At 32.4% G+C, this 22512-nt stretch overlaps 1 protein-coding gene across 6 annotated transcripts in view; it reads left to right on the plus strand.

Moving 5' to 3' along the window:
* gek (serine/threonine-protein kinase gek) overlaps positions 1-22512 on the plus strand; it is a 60762-nt gene that overhangs the window by 36188 nt on the left and 2062 nt on the right. For 4 of the 6 annotated variants that reach the window (XM_066398187.1, XM_066398188.1, XM_066398184.1 and 1 more), the window contains 14 exons: positions 2562-2606; positions 6911-7113; positions 7178-7379; positions 8005-8097; positions 8264-8457; positions 9537-9774; positions 9898-10007; positions 11996-12169; positions 12231-12411; positions 12916-13104; positions 13341-13526; positions 13581-13689; positions 13749-13920; positions 15237-15473. In XM_066398187.1, coding sequence (XP_066254284.1) covers positions 2562-2606; positions 6911-7113; positions 7178-7379; positions 8005-8097; positions 8264-8457; positions 9537-9774; positions 9898-10007; positions 11996-12169; positions 12231-12411; positions 12916-13104; positions 13341-13526; positions 13581-13689; positions 13749-13920; positions 15237-15473 — 2333 coding nt within the window. Of the gene's footprint in view, positions 1-2561; positions 2607-6910; positions 7114-7177; positions 7380-8004; positions 8098-8263; positions 8458-9536; positions 9775-9897; positions 10008-11995; positions 12170-12230; positions 12412-12915; positions 13105-13340; positions 13527-13580; positions 13690-13748; positions 13921-15236; positions 15474-18871; positions 18954-22512 lie in introns of all 6 variants that reach the window. The other 2 variants (XR_010752535.1, XM_066398186.1) reach the window with 2 other exon arrangements.

A 22512-nucleotide genomic window follows, 5' to 3' on the forward strand; every position in this document is an offset into this window, starting at 1 on the left:
AATAATGGGTAGAATGTCCCTTATTTGCAATGACTTCTGCGCATCTTTTTGGCATTGATTCAAGAAGGGTGTTGATTTTCAACATATCCATGTCCCTTCATGCTTCTTGAATGGCTTGCTTTAAATCTGCTTTATTTGAGATATTTTTTTTCCTAACCTGAACTTTTAATTGACTCCATAAGTTTTCAATTGGATTCAGATCCGGACTTTGCGCTGGCCAGTCCAAAACAGCAATCTTTGCTTCTTTAAGCCAGGAAGTAACTATTGCCGCTTTGTGTTTCGGGTCGTTGTCATGCTGAAATATCCAAAAAACGGGCAGATTTTCGTCACAAAATGGTTCCATTGTATTTTTAAGAATATCTAGATAAAGAAATCTGTCCATTCTTTCATCAATAAAATAAATTGGACCCATTTCAAAACCCGAAAAACATTCCCAGAGAAGAACTGAACCTCCACCATGTTTTATGGTAGGTAGTGTATACTTTGGGTCATATCTTTTGCCCACTGGTCGCCTTATCCATGAAATCCCATCGGATCCAAATAAATTGACTTTTGTCTCATCGCTAAATAAAACTTTTTTCCAAAATGTCTGATTACAATGTAAATACTTCTGTGCAAATGCAAGTCGGGCCTTTCTGTTTTTTAAAGAAATAAAGGGGGTTTTAGCTGGTCGTCTGTTTACTATGCCAACTTCATTACATCGCCTTTGTACAGTCTTATAACTTTGATTGTCTACACCCAATTTGTTTAAAATTCCTCTTGCAGACAAATTCGGTTGTTTCATGGCTATACGTTTTATCCGTCTGTCTAGATTTTTGTTGGTTTTTCTTGGCCTACCACCACCACGTCTACAAATAACCATGTTTCCTCGAGTCTTGTACCTACGTCTTGTAAAACTTTAGATAGCACAGATTTATGAATAGAAAAATGTTTTGCAATATCAGTTTGCTTTGTTCCATTTTGAAAAGCTTCAATAATTTTTGATTGTAAATCTTGAGATAAATACCTTCCAGCAGACATTCTCAAAATATTATAGCAAATACTGTAGCACTCAAACACTGTGGTGAATATGAATATATTTTGCAAAATAGAATTCAACTGATAATGCGTTTTGCCAAAAAGTTTCTTTAAATTTGTCCCAATAAATAAACAAATAATGAAAAATTATTCTTATCACTGAGAATTAAAAAAATGTATATGGTACGTATTAAATAAATATTTCCTCAGAAGTAAATAAGATACACAGAAATGATGTACAGGGTGAAATTAAATTTATTTTTATATATTTGAAAAGTTTCCTTAATTTTGTCCATTAGTGTATATATACAACAATATAGATAAACAATCTTTATTTCCTCGGAAAAAACTATCAACTAAGCTGGTCTTTCTGCCCATAGTACAAACTCTTAACTTTAAGGGACTACATTATTACAACTAAACTTATAAGTTACATCTGGAAGTGTTCCAACATGGTGGTCGGCAGAAAGAGGAAATAGGATTGTCTTTTCAGTCTTGTTAAGCAATATGGCTTCAGTACAGTCGAGTTGTGGCAATCGGTCTTCCGCTTCTTCTGCAATTGTAATAGTCTTTTTTGTCATGTGTGAGCGTTTGTATAGTACTTGGTTGAATGGGTTGTGTAACGAGTTTTCGGGGTATGTTATTTTTGTAATTAATCTTGGTACAATTTGTTTTGTTTGTATATACCGTTTAGTTTTTTCTATTGCATTTGTCCTTAATATGTGTCCGTAGTCTAGCAGCGGTCTCCAGATGGATTTTTATATTTTTGTTGTAGTTTTAGCGCTGCCCCCTTTATCCTTGTATATTAATGTTCGGAAATGTTTTGTCTTTTTGATCATTTCTATTCTGATGTTTCGTACATGTTTAGTTTTTCATTTTAATTTTTTGTCGATTGTTATTCTCAGTCTTACATGTCATTCTTTGATTCCGTTGTGTGTACATCTGTTACTATTATTGATGAGTCGACTTTAAATTAGTGGTTTAAGGATAGAAGTTGGTTTTTGGTGGCATTCGGTGTTAGTCTTCATTTACAGAATCATTCCAAATTAACATTTGTCAAATTTCATAACTTGAATTCTAGTAGAACAGGGTTTTTAACACGAAAAATCCTATGTTGCACTTTAAAAAAACATTACCTATTGAGTTCATATATTTACTGGTTAAGATGTTAACAATAAGATTTTTGTACAAACTTATTTTTCAGGATACTTGCTCAAAAAACCTCACATCTATATATTTTTAACGCGCTACATGCCACAACACAACTCTACACTAATTACGTTGATATGTTTTTGATCGCTTTATTTGGATTTTTATGGATTTGTTTTTTCCCAGTTTTGTTGACAGATAAGTTGTTAAAGTTTGTTTGAACTGAGAATAAATAATAGTTTAAATATTTCGTGGTTTCTTTTTGGAAAGTTACTGCATTTAATTTTTATGAGAAGCTCTTAAGTTCGCCATTGCCTAATTGTTGAGAATGTATGAAAATCTGAGGCACGGTGATATTTTCGCGTTTCTCATAATATTTTCACAATTTCATGCAGCAAGCATAGGAATTTCTTCATTCATCAAACGTCACGTACCGAAGGGTTAGTTTTTCATTTATAGCTACGTTTGTGTTGGCGCCTGACTAAAATCATTTTGGTTTGAGAAAAGGACTAGACGTTGATTATTGTGGAAAGCAAATTCAACTCAGAAGTAGTCGATTTCATAGTAATTTAAATAATAATATATACAAAAAAGTAGTAAATTGAAATAATCGTTTTAAAGTTTCAATTAGTGGCCACAGATTCGATGATGTCATATCTGGTACAGGTGTGTTAAACTTAACACCGCGAATTTCGAAAATTGCATATTTACGGGAACAATCAAACTGGGCTAATTTTTGTATCATCTATCATATATTTCATTTTGGCATTATAAATCGGAAATGCTCTGTACAACTAGAGACAAGAATTTTAAACTTTAAGGCCTATTCCTTCCATTAAGATGTAGCTTCACTTTTCTATACCTGACCCTCGAATATTTCGATAACCAAAAAAATACATTGATGTCAATATGACATCATAGAATTTCTTTTAACTAGCAGTGATACCCGAGGGTTAACGGTAGGGAAAAATTGTGAACTGTACTATTTCAAGCTGTGCCGCGTTATATAGATCATAGAGTGCATAGATGTTTTCTTGTATTTAGAATGCTTCTTGTGAGTCATTAGAGATGGAAAAAACCTTAAATATAAAAGTCCCTAAATTATAAGAAAATGTTATTGTGTCAAATTAAGGAACGTCGTAAAGTTAAAAATAATAATACAAAGCTGATAAAAAAAAGTAACAGGATGTTATAGGAACCACTTTTAAAACATGGATACCATGAAAGTAAAACGCGAAAGCATTAGAGTCTAATAGGTTCAGAAAGTCAAGCAGGAAGGGGAAAAACAAGAAGAAAGTTCTATAAAAATATAAATAAGCGTAGTATAAAAAGTTGAAGACGTATCAGAGGATTTTCATCAAGTTGTATTAAAAGAAGCAATTGAAAGAATTAATAAAGGAGCAGCGAAAAGTGTGAAACTTGAAAAATAAGTCTTTGAAGATAATTGGTAAAAGTGCAATATAGACAGAATTGGGGAAGATAGTGAATTGTAGCAACAAAAAATCTCAAAAGGGACTGTGTAAAACCATAAATATGCTTTAAATTAAGCCCCATATTCTAGACCTCAAAATAGAACGAAAACCTCGTATAATCATGTATCCAACGATTCTTCGTTTTTCTGTGTAGCGCGTGCAAAGTTAATTCCTAAGGATGATTTTTAATTTATATTTCCAAATGTGTCCAAACAAATTAATACAATTTTAAACGTTGCATAACTTTTTCTGCCCTTTGTGCATGAACCTGTAAGACGGGCACATTTGTCCAAGGGCGTTTTGTATGTACTATTATTGATAATTTAATAGAATTAATGACAAATCTTAAAATTTATACATAAAAAGATACTCTCTCTGAAATTCGACATCTGCAATAGTTTTCATGAACAATGAATTTGTGTTTCGTCAATAACATATACATATATGTGAACAAAGTGTCTCCTAAACATATGATAAAATTTAAGAGGATATTACTTCGGTAAAAATAAGAAAAAAAGAATTTCTATAAACACATGTCCAGAATCGCTTGATTCCCGTACAAAAATTCAACACATGAAAACATTTTTTCTTGTGTTGAATTTTTTCTTTCAACTTCAACTCTGACACACTATATTGGTTTCTAAGTAATAACTATATTCGTTTTAAAGCTGAGAATTATTATCTACTTATTTCAAAATGCTCGTAAAGTTAAACAACTTTATGGATCTGAGTAAACGTACTTTTCTTGCTAGTTTCATCCGAATTTTTAAAGATATTTTTATATAGATTATTTTAAACATATTTTTGTCCTAATCTCCTTTAAGAAACCTCTTCAAATAGAACAAATACATAGAAATTGACATGGATAAGGTTGGTCAAAAAAACATTGTGAACTGCAGTAGTAGGTCTGGAAGTTGCGTTAGGTTAATTCGGGTAGTGTGTATGTATGTAAGAAATATCGTCATAATTAAATTTTCCAAAACAAGTATTCTTTTATTTTATCAGTTCATGGCTTAAGCGTACCAATATTCTTTGTGGATTTTCTCCTAAAAATATTTTATTTCATTATAATTATTAAAAACTGAATGTGTTAATAATTTAAATCGTTTATCCCCACTAAAATTTAAGCAATTTTGCTTAATGGAGATATGCATGGTCTTTCTAGAAAACGTTATTTTTCAGAATTTTTTGAATTTTTAATTTCAAATATAAAATAAAAATTATTCTGATACATTCTTTCTTTCATAATAGCAAAACATAAAAAGATATCATAAGGTGTAGTAATGGAGAGTCGGCAGTGAAACGGGAACATTAAAATCAAGAAATAAAGCTAAACATAAATAAGCATTTTATTTTGTCCATTTTTTCGGAAATATCAAAAGTAACGAAAGTATGAAATTTTACGATCTTATTGAAAAAAGCAAGATTTATTTATTTCTGCGAAACGGATTGAAATATTTCAATGAAATTTTATGGGTGGTGGTAGCTAAACACATGTTTTTCAATAATAACATATTTTTTATTCCACAAGTGGTACGTGTATCAACAGGTCATTCAATAATTTTGAATGAACCGCTGGTTTTTCGGAAAATGCAAATTATTGTTCATTTTTTTTATTTAATTCTAGAGGAAATAGAATTAAAAATACTTTAAAAAAATATACCACAACCCCCCTTCTAATTTGACAATTTTGAAGGAGTAATCCTCAGGAATAGATGAACGAAGATTAAAAAATGACTTATTCACCAAAAAATGTCTCTTTAACATCAAAGTTGACGTGCTTTTATTTTTTCTTAAAAAAGAGTAAACCAAGTTGGGCCATTTGGCTTGAGACGCCTTGAATTCTAAATTACGGATATACAAATCGTAACTATTTCATATTAAAAAAAAAGAAACTCGCAAATGTTGTACAAAAAGAGGAAAAAATTTGAAAATTAAGGGTAAATTGATGAGTCGGAATCTTAGGGATAAGTATAGCAGACACAGTGCTGGGTCGAAGGGTAAATATTTTAATATCACAGTAATGATTAGATTAAAGAACAAACACACTATTTGAGTTCTTGGAAACTCGGAATTATAAAATAAAATTATGGTTTTCGTGTTAAGTTATAATATTTAAGTTTAACCTAAAGATCAACATCTTCAAGTGTAAGTAATTAAAACTCGTTAACTTAATGTCTGATTGTGGTGCATTAATGAATTTATTTATGTTACAAGTTTTGCCGTGCGATTATCATTCCAATAAAGATTGTTAAATATTTTAAATGAACTAAATGTATTATTAAAGTTTCGTCAAAGATTCTTTCCATAGTACTAAATGTTTAGTCCTTTTTTGCTTTAAGTGATCCCTTGTTAGTTACTGCTTGGAGTGCTAATATCTTTGTATTTGTTTAGATCTTTTATGCAGCTACATTGACTTAAATTAACCATTCAACTGAAAGGAAATTGAGCTCACAAAGCTGCGCATTCAACCCCCCTTTTGTCTTTGCGACTTTTCATGCTACTATGTCAAAAAACCCTTTGATTTTATTGTTTCAACTATAGGTTGCCCTACAAGTTTGACTCAGTCTATAGTTATACTTTGTTAATCGTAAGTTACCGTTTGGGTAGGAAAGATTTTCTAATACAATTTTTATTACTTACCAAAAAATATGTAAATATAATCACTAAAAAAATTGTAAATACTTCTAAAACCGGATTTGGGATAACCCTATGCTCTGTTCTCATAGCAATATTCTAAATGATTTCAGAGTTAACCATAAGAGGGGATACGCATGGAATTAAGTAACATGCGGTTAAATTTAGTGAAAAACAAAGACATTTATTGAATTTAGATTATTGACCAAAGACAATTGCCAGTGTTTTGTCTTGTTTTTTTGTTAATAGCTCTTGTGGTGTTACATCGTTTTAATGCATATCTTAATACAGTATTAATATCCATTCATCCTATTCGTATGTCTCATCAGCAACAATGAAATGTGTCTTTCATGTTAACTTTACAAGTTATGTCTCTGGGAAATTTGATTTTATGTAGTAAATGAACTTAGTGTTTCTTCTTTATCTACTCGTTAAAGTTTGTAATCAAAATAGTGCTAACTTTGTTCAGCTTTTTAGTAACTCATGAGTGTAGAAGTAAACCATCACCTAGAACATGAGGTAATAGCTTTGACCTTCGGAATATTCATGATATAAAATATAACTTTGAATTTAACATGAAAGATTGCGACTATCGTTGCAGTTTAAGCTGATGTCCGTTTTTTGCACTTTCTTAGTTCTGGAACGACCGTCGTCACAAATGTCATACCTGGATCAATTCCTGAAGGAAACTAACTCCTCCTCCATTCAAAATATGTATGATAACGTACCGCCGCAATTGTACCAGGGAGGTTCGCTCGAATCCGAGGATGGTGATATCGAAGATAATAGAGCACCTAGTATAGTGAGTTCCAAGAGCAATTTGTCAGAAGTCAGTGTGGTAAGCTTTGGGCGAAGAAGAATATTGTTGGATTAGTTTTAATGACTGTTTCCTTCATTTCCAGCACGAGTCTCCGTCCTCAATGAAACATAAGGCGCATCAATTTCTGGTGCGTACATTTTCTAGTCCGACGAAGTGTAGTCATTGTACGTCATTGATGGTGGGTTTGATGCGGCAAGGCATGGTGTGTGAGATATGCGGGTTCACCTGTCATACGTCATGCTGTCCACATGTTCCCTCAGTGTGTCCGGTACCGCCTGATCAGAGTAAGTTTTTTTTTGCTAGGAATTAAAATACTTTACCGCACGTATTTGCAGCTGGAATCTATCCACTATCCATTTACCGCACATGTTCGATGGTCATAATAATTTATGTAACAAGTTTTCAGTGTTTTTTCTACAAGCGCATGTATGTTGACTTTGTTGTTTTCTACAAGTTTAGTAGATATCGCACACCAAATCGTGTAAAATATCAACAACACTAGCCATTTTGAACATCAAATAGTACATAATTTTATGTTAGGCAGTATATTAATCTCTTCCCCAAACTCAACCAATTTTGCAATTGCTCTTGGTCACTTCTGTGATGGCATTATTAGTCTAAAGAAATAAAGGTTATATAATTTTTTTAATTACAAGTGCAGCAATATTACAACTATTGAATGCATTTATACGTGTGTATAACAAATATCATGAATTTGTCAAACTTTTTAAATATGCCAAAATTGAAATACCCATAATATTATTATTTCCTTAGTAACCATACATGCATTATAAAGGATGGTTTATACACGTTGCGACATCGATTATAATACATATCATAGATATCCCTTATTTATTCTGAATATATTTATATTTGTATATTTGTATATATATAGTGATTTTATTTCAGCCAAACGACCATTGGGAATTGACCCAACTAGGGGAATAGGGACAGCTTATGAAGGCTATGTTAAAGTTCCTAAACAAGGCGGTGTAAAAAGGGGTAAGGAAAGTTAAGAAGTATTATGATAAATGAATATCTATATTTTCTTATGTAAAAAATTACTCCGCGAATAAATATCTCTAAATAATATTTATTAACTGAATATTATTTAAGCTACTCAGTAGTAGATGTATGTGGGATTGTAATAAAAAAATTTGTTTTAAAGGTTGGGTCCGTCAATTTGTGGTAGTCTGCGACTTTAAACTCTTCCTATATGACATATCGGCGGATCGCAATGCCTTACCTAGTGTTCATGTAGCACAGGTTTTAGATATGCGCGACACTCAGTTTAGCGTTAGCAGCGTGAAAGATTCCGACGTCATTCATGCGAATAAAAAGGACATCCCTTGCATTTTTAAGGTTTGTTTTGTTGATAATAAGTGTTTCAGCTGGGTTTTTTGATTCTACCGCGCTGGCTGTTAATTCAAATGCTGAAGAGGAATAATAAACCAGTTCTCAACAAGTTGGCATTGTGGTTGTTCCTTCAAAGCCTATTTATATCTCTTTTTCTGCATTTTCAAGAAACCTAGCACAAAACCTTCAGGGGGTCCCAAAAGGATATAAAAAATTTTGATCTACTAATGAAACTAACAGTTTGATCTACACGTCAAAATAGCTCAAATTTGTCCTGTAAACCTTCTATTTCTAAAATGTTTTTTTCATTAATTGAAGTTTTAAATGAATACTTATTTACTCGTTGAATTTTGAAATAGATTTTCTCGAAAACTTGAATCTTAGCAACACTGATGTTTATGAACTTAAAAGTCAAATTGCAGCGAAACATGACATTTTATTCATGTAATATCTCTATAAGTGAGAGTTTCGCCTACAGTTGTTTATATTTTTAGTTCAGAATCACAAATAACGTATAAATTTGAGGCAAATACCAACATTTCAAAATTGTAATTTTAACCATTCTAAAGTTAAGAACAAAAAAATCTCTTCAAGAGATCATTTAAAAGGGCAAAAGAAGCATTTTGGAGAACATTTTTATAGAATAGTTTTGTTTTATTTTTGTTTTTTGTTATGTATAGGTTAAACTATTTAAACGAATTAAACTGTTAGACTTTTTACTCATTTTTGGGACACTCTACAGGATGAGTCATAATCCGGTGCGAAGCTTTCCTTCGACCAATTCCTCATCATTAATCAAAATTTCGCATTATTACTGAAATCATTAACTAAAATTTCTATAAATTTTGATCAAAAAATATCCGTGTCCGAAACACACCGAATTCTTTTAAAACAAGTAGAAATTCTAACCATGAGCGTGTATTATAGAGTACTATAAAAAAATTGGGCCTCAAATAAGGGTCTATAGAGACTTTTTAAAATTTTTTGAGTGGAGGAAGCGACCCTTATAAACTTCGAACCTAATTACGACTCACCTTGTATAGAAGCACATTATACGTGGCCTTTACTTAACTATCTTTACACAGATTACCACTTCCCTAATGGAACCACCGGGACCAAGAAACTCAATGCTTATGTTGGCAGATTCGGAGGCGGAAAAGAACAAGTGGGTTGTAGCGTTGGCGGAACTGCATCGTATCATGAAACGAAACAACTTGCCTAATACCACAGTGCTTTTGGCTCGGGAGCTGATAGACAACTCCTTGGCAATGCTCAAGAATACCCTAAGTTCAGCTATAATAGATCCTGATCGGATAGTTTTAGGTAAATGCTTCTTACGGATAATGATTCCCAGTTACTTATTTCTAATGGATTTTAGAGTTTTCTTGGATATTTCAAGTTAATAAAAGTATAAAATCATTTACATTATTGTGATTTAACTTCTAGGAACTGAAGAGGGTCTCTACTGCCTAGATTTAGACAGGACCGAAATTGCTAGGGTAGGGGAGGGGAAGAAGATCTTCCAAATAGAATATATTAGTGAGGAGCATTTATTAGTAAGTGTAAATCAACATATATTAGGATTTTTATCAAACATTTTCTCTGGTAAAAACGTATTTAATATTTTAATGAGTAATTACAAATCTTTATTATGGAAACGTACTCAGACTATACGATATAATATATGTATATTATGTATATAATATATATATAATATAATATATAATATACAGGGTGAGTTTTTTTCGATGATTAGTGAAGGGATCTTGGAAACTAGCGGAGTTACGAAATCAGTTAAATAGGGAAAGAATTGCAGTTTTAGGAGACCAATTTAAAGCCACTTTTAGTTTTTTGAAAAAGTCCATGGCTTGCTAGATATTTAGCAAAAACCAAATTTTGTCGATTTCTTTTAATTGATCTTGTCGTCTAAATAGTGGTTCTAGAGTGATTGTGTAAACACGAACATTGTAAATAATTTTGCCCCGAAAAAGATAAACTATCTAGATTTTTTTTGACAGCTGTCATTTTTGAGATATGACATAAACTTGCTTTTTTTTAAATGGAAAGCATAGTAGGTAATGAGTTATTTAAAAAGGTATTTTACATACTTTAAAATGATACCAATAAGCAGAAAGTTATTTATTCTTACAACAGTACGCTGAGAAGTTCCTGCTTCTTCTGCAGCTTGCCGTGTTGAAACCGATGGATTTTGATTTATACAAGCCAGCACATTTGTTTCTGTAATTTCATTTATGTTGTTTGATGAGTCCCTTTGTTTACTGAAGGAACCGTATAGTCCTAGATTATCATACAACCTTCTAAATGTACACAGTGCAGGCTGTCGACGATCAAAAAACTGTTCAAAATATTGATCTGCAGCTCGAACAACGTTTAAGTTACACCGAATATAACACTCTACTATATCCCTCTTTTCTAGGTTTGAAAAATTCATTTTAAAAACTTATGCGCATTTACTAATAATTCCTCGTTTTGAAAAATTCTTTTCGAAGCAATTAAAAAACTTAAATTTATATCTGATTTAAATAATGCGAGCTGTCAGTGTCAAGCAAATAATAAATCAATACGAAAGATTTCATGGCCAACTATCTTAAAATTGCAATATCGGATTTAAAAAAGGCTATAAGTCCGCCATTTTGAAAAATAACTTTCTGCTTATTGGTATCATTTTAAAGTATGAAAAAATACCTTTTTAAATAACTCATTACCTACTATGCTTTCCATTTAAAAAAAAGCAAGTTTATGTCATATCTCAAAAATGACAGCTGTCAAAAAAAATCTAGATAGTTTATCTTTTTCGGGGCAAAATTATTTACAATGTTCGTGTTTACACAATCACTCTAGAACCACTATTTAGACGACAAGATCGATTAAAAGAAATCGACAAAATTCGGTTTTTGCTAAATGTCTAGCAAGCCATGGACTTTTTCAAAAAACTAAAAGTGGCTTTAAATTGGTCTCCTAAAACTGCAATTCTTTCCCTATTTAACTGATTTCGTAACTCCGCTAGTTTCCAAGATCCCTTCACTAATCATCGAAAAAAACTCACCCTGTATATATAATATAATATATAATATATATATAATATATATATAATATATATTATATATTATATATATGTATATAATACACTTTATAATATCAAGCATTCACCATATGATAGATGTCTATAAAAATTCTTACGTAAATCTATATTCACTAACGCCCAATTTTTGATATATTTAGTTTAAGTTTGGACTGCATGTTATACTTTAGGGTCTTTGTTTTTTGCAACTTTAATGTCTTGTATGGCAACATTAAAAAGTTTCCATAAGAAACTTTTTTCTTTTAATGTTAATTTTCGTTTAGTGAAGTCTTGGTATTATAAAGCAGATCAGCCAATACTGGGCGCCTTTTTAGAGTGTTACCATTATTACTATCTTAGTAATCCTACGAAACATTAAGTCGATTACCGTTTACTGTACAATCGGAAATTGTATGACAGTGTCGCTTATGTGAAACGATTTTGTAACATTTTATCTTTCAGGTTGTGGTTAGTGGCAAACAGCGTCAAGTGAGATTAGTGCCTATAAGAGCTTTAGACGGTGACGACACAGAATGGATTAAAGTGACGGAAAGCAAGGGATGTGCAGTATTAACTGTTGGCCCTGTTCTACGAGCTCCTTTGACGTTCTGTTTGTGTATTGCCATAAAAAAACAAGTAATATTATAGTGTGTGCCAAAACATTAGCTTTCTCTCTATGCAGAAGTGCATTTTTTAGAATTCCTCAGTAATCATTATTTACGAAATAACAAGAACGAGAACGAGACACCAAAGAGTACACGAAATCGGCATCCCAGTTAGCGTTCAAGCGCTTCAGATACTTTCAGATGGTCGGCTGTGTGTTGGATCACCATCCTGTTTCACTGTATATAATATTCAGAGCGGAGATTCGTTTATTTGTGAGTGAATAATGAATTTTTTTCTTTTTCAAATCTCCTATTGTGGTTTTGGTAGGTAAAGGTGGTTTTATGAGGGATTTCCGTCGTCAAAAGCAATTTTTTCTGGAACACATATAAAAAATAATGAAAATCCTTTTTTTCCTTGAATCTACTTTAAAATACTCCCTCTATCGAAATTTAAACGAAGTAGTTTAGTAATAATATGCAGAGTGTTAATTAAGTATGTGACCAAACTTGAGAGTATTACTTCTTCCTCTATTTTAAGGCAATGAGTCTATATAATATAGCCCGTAAAGAGCTTTTTTTACTAATCTGGTACGGTTTCATGATATAGTAATTAAAACTGCGTGAAAGTCATCTCTTGACTTTTGTTCAGATTCACTATTTTATATATTAAAATGTGTCGGCAAGCTTCAATGTTATATTAATTTGTATGTATTTGTAAGTAAAACTTTTATCTTATAATTAAGTAAGTCACATATTTAACACTCTTTGCACTTTTAGCTCTGCTACACCCAGAAAATCCTCTATACGCCACCATAACCTGCAGTGCAGTGGACGCCTTGAGAGTGATAGAACTTCCGAGGCGAGAGTACCTGTTGGTATTCGGAACTTTGGCTGCTTACGTCGATAAGCACGGTCGCAAGTCCCGAGATCGAGAGATTATGTATCCCGCGGTGCCCACTGCCATTAGTAAGTTATTTTTAAAAATATTTTTTCGCCTTTGTAACAATTTAACCTTAAACCTTATTTTTGTGATTAATTGCCTTTTCTTTACAGATATTATAGAAATTATAGATATGATAGAAATTTGATTTGAGATGCTTTGAAAGTTTGGAAATAAAAAAAAAATTGTTGGTGATTTTAAGGGCTTTTAGAACCTGACCAACCCAGGCGAAAGGCTATAAAATAGAATGTTTCTTTTTTAGGTTATAGAGACGGCCATCTGGTAGTTTATAGCGAAACCCACATAGACATATTCAATTGCGCGACCGGAGAATGGGTTCAAACTCTTAATATCAAAAGGGCAAAGCCCTTAAACGATAGCGGGAGTCTCACTTTGTGTATCTTGCACGACCTACCGCATCTCCTGTATCTGTCTAATGTCCATCAAAGTACGTATCTGATCCATAATATGTACAAATCTAATTAATTAAACTATTTGCTAGGAGAGTTATTAAATTTGGAGAACATAGTTGCTTTAGATACAGAAGGCCGAGTGGTACAAAAACCAAGGAGGAGATTTTCAATTAGAGAGGGAAATCGATCCACAAGGACGTAAGCGCTTAGCTTCAGTTTAAACTATAAAGTAATATTACTTTTATCTATTTTCACAGAAATACGGATAGGCGTTCTAAGCTGATATCGGCACCGACGAATTTTAATCATATTAGCCATGTAGGGCCAGGCGATAGTATCCAGCAACAAAGACTGATCGATTTAACTACGAGCCTTGTCGACCAACTTCCCGATCAAGCTTCATATGGACCACCTACGCCTCAGCCCAGGGTAAGTATCTCGGTTACCCAGTAAAAATATGAAAAACCACTAAAACAAAAACTCTAACCAATACTTGAAATTATATTGTAGTTAAAGTTAACAACGTATTAACAAATTAACCGTTATAGACGCTTACAAACATTTATGTACAGGATGTCTTATCTAGGACGAAATAAGGCTATATTTTTGGGGTTCCTTGGACCAATTCAAAAATCCAAGATAGCTGTTCTACGTATTTTTCTTTGTAGAAACCAAAAATACCATTTCAAAAGTATCTGTAACATAATATGGCTATCTGAAATGTTTGAAATCATACAAGGAAAGTCACAGATATCGTCCTGTGTATTCTTGAATGAGATGTCCTGTTCGAAAGTTCTGTTTATATTCCAAAAACATGGTAAGTATAAAAATTTTAAATTTGGATCGCTAATTAGATTGTCACTTAATATTAAATTTTTAAATTCTTTGTGCCACCAAGGGCAGAGTCGCACATGTGAATTGAAAATAAAAGTAGTAGGTACTACAAACTTCATAATATCTACCCAAGAATATTTCGCAAAATTTTGTAAAAATTAGGAAACAAAGAGATTTTCAAATTAACAGAGCATTGAAAATTTTAGTTAATAAATGTCAGTGGGTCTGTCACAAAATTTGAAGTTGTAAAAAGGGGTCTGACTCTTCAAAAAATGTCATGTTGCACATTTTTTATTTGGCTTTAGAGACTAGTTGATATCTCAAAAGTGGAAAAGCTGCAAAAAACGATAAATTAATGCTTGATACCGTACAAGTTGGTTAATATGATTTTCTCAAATAATGTTTTGTTATAAAATCGTCTTATTTGGCCATTTCCTATAACCTCCTGAAAAGACACAGATTAAAATTGGAACACACGAAAACAATTATTACCCCATAAATTGGCAACTCTAACTGAGATGTCATGTCACGTTTATCTTTGCTACTGAACAGTAATTTCTTTAAATGTGAACTAAATGTTTTTTTAACTTTAGAAACTGCCAAGCGAATATTGAAAACCTGTTTCAAACTTTTATCCTGTATTTTGATGCCGATCTATTTCCGGTCGTATTTTTACAGATTTTTTTATTTTTTATTTTTGATATGGACATTTTGCAACATTGTGTTTACAGTATATGTACACAGTACGATCTATTGTTTCTGTCGTTCTCTAACAGTTATTTATTTCTTTGCCAGATTCGAATGATTCAAGCAAAATTCTGAAATTCTTATGTTTTAGATTGTCATAATAGAGTTTTTAAACCCCGGATAAAATATTGATAGAGAAATCTTGTATATATTTTTATTTTCAGCCCACGAAACAAGCACCCTTACCTCCAGTTCCTTCTTCGGGTAAGTCGAGACCACACCTAGAAATCTCAAATCCTATGCCATTGCGGCCGGCACCGCCCGTCTACAATGGCGCCAAAAGGGCGGCACCGCCGCGTCCCCGCGATCTGCCACCGGCGTTGCCACGACCTTCGGATACGTCTCCGTCGCCCGATCCTGCTAGCATAGGCAGTATGTCGTCATTACAAGACATCATTAAGGTAATAGATTGTTGACATTTTAAGTTTAGGGCGCTTTCTTTTATTCATCCATGCACTTCGATGAAAATCATCACTGACCAGACCCGTTGGCATGACATTGCCCACTTAACGGAAACTATACAGGGTGTCCCTGAAATGCTTGATCAAACATTTCTATTTATCGGCATATAAAATGTACGCAGTGTATTGTAAATATTTTTTTATAGAGCAACTGTATGCCTGGTGAAAATTTTACAAGAGACAAAAAAGTGTCAAAATAAAATCAGCTTGCGCCAGAAAAAAATTAAAGTCATTCATACAGGGGGTAACAAAAATATAAACGTTTATTTACGAACCAGAAGCCATTTTTAATATTTTCACGCATTTAAAAAAAAGATCCCACTTATGTCAAAACAGGCCATTTTATGAAATAACACTTAGTTTCAAAATTGATGAAAATTCATAAAATTGTTAGGAATTATTTTTAAAAAAATGATATTAATTTGAGAACTTTACCGCTCTGTAGCGGCAAGATTAAACAACGTTGGAGATAGGTAAGTTTTCCTAAAACGTCTTATTTTTGGTCAAGCGTTGCATAGTCATTTCAAGGGCACCCTATATAACAGTTACGATAACTTTAACTTTGGTACTAAACGGTAAATCATAAAAATCGCTCGATTGATAGAGTACATCAATAGTTGAAGTGTTGGGATTATAGAATACGATGCCACATCTATCGGTCAGAGAAAAAGCGCAAACTATGAAATCAGCTGTCATTGTTGAATAAAAGAACACGTTCTTAATTAAATTTGAGATTGTATAATCTTTATTCTTTAATAGCTTTATTTTGCCCATTTCGGTTTAGCCACACTGAACGGGAGTAATTTTTCTGCAATTGACCTTTTAATAACGCTCAACAGACCTGTTTTGGGTTATTAGTCACTTTTTGGCTCTATCACTTTTTTCATATGTAAGAGAAAAACGAATCAATCTGTATGAATGCACGAAATTACAAAATTTACTCGGCAAACTTGCAAATTTAGTGCCTTAACACAACAGTAACTTAACATTTGTACAGAGTATTTAAAAAAGCCGCTACAATATTTAAAGGGGTGATTTCTCAGGTCATTTTGTAAAAGAAATCCTATAAACATAGGTCCGGAAATGCATTGTTTCCAAGATACAGGGTGTTAAATTTTTTTTTGAATAACGGTTTTTGAAAAATAATTCAAATATCTTGTGACCGATTTTTTTAAAATTTGGTAACATCGTTTGTAGTAATGAGGAGCTAATTTGGCCCTAGCTAGATTAAAATGATTAAATCCGGTGGCGTCAGGGAAGGACATCTTAACCTTTATTGACAAAAGAAAGTACGCCATTGACTTTAATTAAATTTCTATATTTTTTTGGGATAAAGTAACTAAAAATACAACTTTTTTGTCTCTTGAATTTTCGTCGTTTTGCTTCATTTACGCGATAAAAAATAAAAACCATTTTATTGCATGTCCATTTATCATACAAAAACATTTTCAAATATTTTAGGAATATTTGCAAATAATTTAACTAAAAATAACTGTTTTATTCACTAACTTGCTAGATTTTAAATTAAATGGTAATGTAAATTTGAATGCGTCTCGTGATTAATCATTTTGTATTTGTCGAATTTGTTAAAATCCTTTATAATGAATCACTATATGAATGCCGAGATGATCGACATGCACTTCATTTATGGACTTGCTGAAGGCAATGCATTAGAAGCTAGGCGGTTGTAGATTGAAAGAATCCCTGACTGTATTGCTCTAGATAGAAAAATTTTCGAAAGTATTCATCGACGCCTTCATAAAACGGGCACATTAAAACGAAATGCAGGATTAAGAAGGCCAAGGACAGCAAAAACGGTAGACCTGGAAGAGAATGTGCTGAAATTATTAAAAAAGATCCAGGTATTTTATTCGAAAAATTACTGATGCTTTGAATATAAGTAATAGGATCGTTTGGCACATTCTTAAGGATAATTTGTTGTAACAATACCACATACAATGCGTTAAAGCACTTCTTTCTGCTGATTTTCCTCCATGTATTGCATTCTGTTAATGGCTTTTGCATACATTGGTGGAAATCCGTCAATTACTGATGTCGATTCTATTTACCGATGAAGCGAGTTTTTCAAGAAAAGCGATATGGAATTTTCGTAATAACCACTTATGGTGTGATGAAAATTTACATGAAATATCTGAAGATTGTTTTCAACATCAGTTCTCGTTGAACGTGTAGATTGGGATTATGGATGATTCCCTAATTGGACCGGTATGTCTGCTAAGAAGACTGACCGGAGAAGTGTTTCGTAACTTTGTTAAAATGCACACTCGTTGGATTTCTGTAGAATGTACCATTGGAAATAAAAAATGCAATGTGGTTTATGCACGAAGGCGCACCAGCACATTTCAGTCTGCTTGCTCGTGAGTTTTTAAAACAAACATACAGAAATCGCTGGATTCGGTGGTCGAGATGGACCTCATTTATTGTCAACACAATCATCGGATTTAAACCCCCTGGATTTTTTCCTGTGGGGCCACCTGAAGTCTTTGGTGTACGTTACTCTATTAGAAAATGTGGAGGACCTAAGGAATCGAATCATTGCTGGGTATAACTCAATTAGAAACGACCCTGGTGTTTTTGAGAGAGTTCGCCAGTCACTGAGGAGAAGATTGGATTCTTGCATCTCAGCTAGAGATAGTAATTTTTAACAGTTTTTGTAATTTTTGGTAGATAAGGAGAAATTGTGATAGTGGTATCGTAAACGAAGCAAAACGACGAAAATTCAAGAGGCAAAAAAGTTGTATTTTTAGTCTATGTAAGTCTTTATCTAAAAAAAAAGAAGACATTTAATCAAAGTCAGTGGCGTACCTTCTTTTGTCAATAAATTTGGTTAAGGCGTCCTTTCCTGACGCCACCGGACTTAATAATTTTAATCTAGTTCAATAAGGGATCAAATCAACCCCTTATTACTACAAATAACGTTACCAAATTTTTAAAAAATCGGTCAAAAGATATTTGAATTATTTTTAAAAAACCTTTATTTTAAAAAAATTTTGCACCCTTTATCTTGGAAACAATAAATTTCCGGACTTACGTTTATAGAAACTTTTTTTCATAAAATGACCTGAGAAATCACCCATTTAAATATTGCCGCACCTTTTTTAAACACCCTGTATATAATTTTCAACACGGCTATGAATATGGCTGCGATAGGAAATTTGCCGATTGTTCACTTTGTGAAGTAAATAACTTCCCCGTGGCAACTTAATAATATTATATGCTCGTCGAATATATATGTATGTGTGTGTCTTAAATTTCAGTGTAGCTGAATTGAAAACTAAAAGTCGAAAAATGTATTTTTTTTCTAATTTATTTATTAGGTGGGAAAACCAAAAACTACTTTATGACAGTTAGGGAAAATGAGAAGAAATGTGTTTACAATATGCCTTCATTCCAATTGACGTAGGTTTTATTGTGTTTGTGCTTCCCGTGTGAGAACTAAAATTTTACTAACAAACTGGCTCATAGATTTTTTTACACATATTTTGGAATTCGGAAAGCGGATCGTTTCGCTAAATTACAGCTTATCCCCAGAAAAAGATTCACTTTCTTAGTTGTAGAATATGACATATTTTTGTGATTCAATTCTTGAAATTCAAATGAAAGTAATACATATTCGACAAATGTATAAATTTCATAAAATTCTTCAATACGGAACATCAATCAAATTTAGAGAAGTATTTTAATAACCAGTTTAGAAAGGGCAAGAGCGCTTGATATGTAATAAAAGGTCTTTCAAAACAGTATTAAAGATCAAAGCATTGGTGAACTAACAAACGTTTTTGTACTTTTATTCTTTTAAAATAATAGTAGAAGATAACCAGAACTAACATAACGAAACATCCCTTTTAGTATAAAGACCCATTATTAATAACTTATAGTCAAGATACAAATTGTGTGTTTAACGCGTCGATTATGATTTTTATAGGTCTGGTGGACAAAATGTAACCGTAAGAGAGCAAGTCATTCTGACATTATGTTTGATATTAAGGTTATGATTTGTTACTCGTTTTTCTCAGGTTGTTTTGCAGAACGGCCTTGTTGTCACTAAATATCATAAATAAAATTCATTTCATAGCAAGGTATTAAATCAATTCGGCAAACCAAAATTGATACTGTAACCATTCATGAAAACAGCGTGACATACTTGAAAACTTCTCACGTCAATGACAATTGACAGAAGTGCAAATTCCTGAAGGACATAGACAGGTACCCCTTAGATTGAATATGTTGATAACGTTAATGCCTAGAAACGGGCAAGAAATGAAGCGTCTCAGGCAGTTACAAAAATCTCGCAGGTCAAAACAATTTTCCGGTGTATTTCTACAGCGCAGCATGTGCTAGTGCTATTTGAAAAATTACTGATTTGCTGACATCAATTAGTCAAATTAGACACATGCACAATTCACTCTTTTTAAACTTTATTTACCTGAACATGGATAGTCAAGTCAAGAACTTCTTAACCATTTTTTTCTTAAGCTACGTAAAAAGGATATTTTGTCTCATTGTAAAAATTGTTTTCTGTTTCATTAAGTACTTGAATTAAAATAGTAAATACTCAACAACCACCTTTGGGCATTATCAAGATATACCGCCTTGTGTCTTAAAATTTTCGCAAAGACTGAACATTTAGCCATTCATCCATTCAGCATTTCACGATTGTGGAACACATTTTTTGTTAAATCGGCGAATGAAGTATCTGTTTGAAATAAACATGGTCCACTACACAACCCTCGCGAATTTCGATTAAGCGATATCTTGTAAAAATACGACAGAGACATATTGGGATTTTACTCGTATCACTTTATTATTTCATAATTTTCATCCATCTAAATAATTTTGTCGATTTTAGAACAGAGTTTGCGCGAAGAACTTCCGACAAAACATGAGTATTTATAAAACTCGAAAATGTCACCGATGACATATTATAGCCAACAAAACAATTGAATCGGAAAGCTGCGTTACCGATGAGTCTTTAGTTACATGCGCAGTTAAGAGCATTCATGGCATATGTATAAACTCTAGAATCGATAGATCCTACGGCTCTCGTGTATTTTTTCAAATCCCATAAATTTCTGGATGTTTGTTAATTGATATTACTTAAGGCCGCGGGTGTATTTCGGTTCACCCGGTGAAATTGGACACTATCTCCTTCTTGTTTGTTTTTCTTATTTTTTTTCTCCTTAGGCTCGACCCAAGTTGCATTCGTTCCATCTTAACGAGGTGTCCGAGTCAGAGCCTTATTACTAAGCAATTATTATACATCTTTTATTAAAGAATTTTAAAGTAATTCCTGCCAGTGTTTTCTTATAAAAGGGAAAACTCGCGCGCACAGCATACTAGATTAATTTTGCATTAATATTTGAAGAAGTACGCAACTTTTTACCCAATAGTTAAATCTATACATGGTGCTCGGAAATAAGTGCGAGAGATTTTAGTGGGTGATTGCTAAGGTTTTTTTAAGTAAAAAAAATCATATAAACCCAAGTTCGAAAACATTTACTTTCCAAGATACAGAGTGTTAAAGTTCTTATACGGCCATGCCATTATATATTTTTAAGGAAAAAAAGGCATGCCAACGATTTTTTTCAAATGTTCCATTAATTGTTAAAAAAAAAGACCAAAATTATTTTGAAACTAAGTATAATTATAATAAATGTTGACAATGACTGCCCTCAGCTGTGATACAAGAGTCCTAATCTTTTCGCCTAATTAACTGGCGTATTTGTTGAAATAATTTTTTATCTTGAAAACGGCTACATAAATGACAAAGCACTAAGAGGTTTTTTTTGTTAACAATTAATGGAACTTTTGAAAAAATCATTGGCGTGCCTTTTTTTCCTTAAATATGCAGTATATCAAAGTGAAACTCGTACACCTTAAAATTTTCTAATATGTCCTTCATGTTTGTTTGTTAAAGGATTATTTATATTTCTCTGTGTACATTTCGGAAAGAATAATCAAGAATGACGGATTCTTATCACAAATTTTTTCTTTCAATAACGTTTTTTCCTTGACCATTTTTCACGAAATATACATAGAAACGTATAAATAAATCTTAATAAGCAAACAAGGACATATTAGAAAATTTTAAGGTGTATGAGTTTCACTTTGATATACTGTATGTCATGGCATGGCCGTATAAGAACTTTAACACTCTGTATCTTGGAAACTAAGCGTTTTCGGACCTGGGTTTGTATGAACTTTTTTACTTAAAAAAAACCTCAACAATCGCCCATTAAAATCTTTCGCACTCGTTTACTAACTCCCTGTATACAGAGTGACATTTTAAAAACTTGCAAATTACTATATTTCAGAAATTAAAAAAGATTTGAAAAATTCCTCGAAACCATTTCTATAATAAGTAGATAGAACCAAAATTATGTACTAAGTAATCTACCCACGTCTACCCTCTAACCCTTAGGCACCCCAACTTTGTAATTTTAAATGACGACCCGCCACTTGTAATAAGTCATTCTAAATCTCTTTGAAAATGTTTTAAGATCGTATTAACTAACATCACAGTTGCTCAAGCAGTTATCAAATTGTTAAATAAAAAAAACTAAAAAATAAATATTCAGAATCATATTAAAGCGCAGACTAATATTTCCAATAATACTTTTATCGTTTACTCAAAAGTTGTGAAGAATTTAGAACTATTTACATTGATTTTTTTGTGGAGACACCTAAAACGTATTGTCTTTAAAACTTAGCCAGACTGGATCGAGGAGCTACAAGAAAGAATTATTCAGACATGCCGGGCTATATCGGAGAAAACTTTGGCCAATGTTTGTCGGGAATTTGAAAATAGGCTCTATTATTGTCTGGAAAATAGCGGACTTAATTAAATAAAAGGTAAATTCAGAAAATCTATTCCTTTTTTATTTCACAATTCGATAACTGCTTGAGCAAATGCGATGTTAGTTAATACGATCGTAAAGCATTTTTAAAGAGGTTTAGA

Source organism: Euwallacea similis, chromosome 17 (assembly GCF_039881205.1).
Source record: "Euwallacea similis isolate ESF13 chromosome 17, ESF131.1, whole genome shotgun sequence".
Classification (NCBI taxonomy): domain Eukaryota; kingdom Metazoa; phylum Arthropoda; class Insecta; order Coleoptera; family Curculionidae; genus Euwallacea; species Euwallacea similis.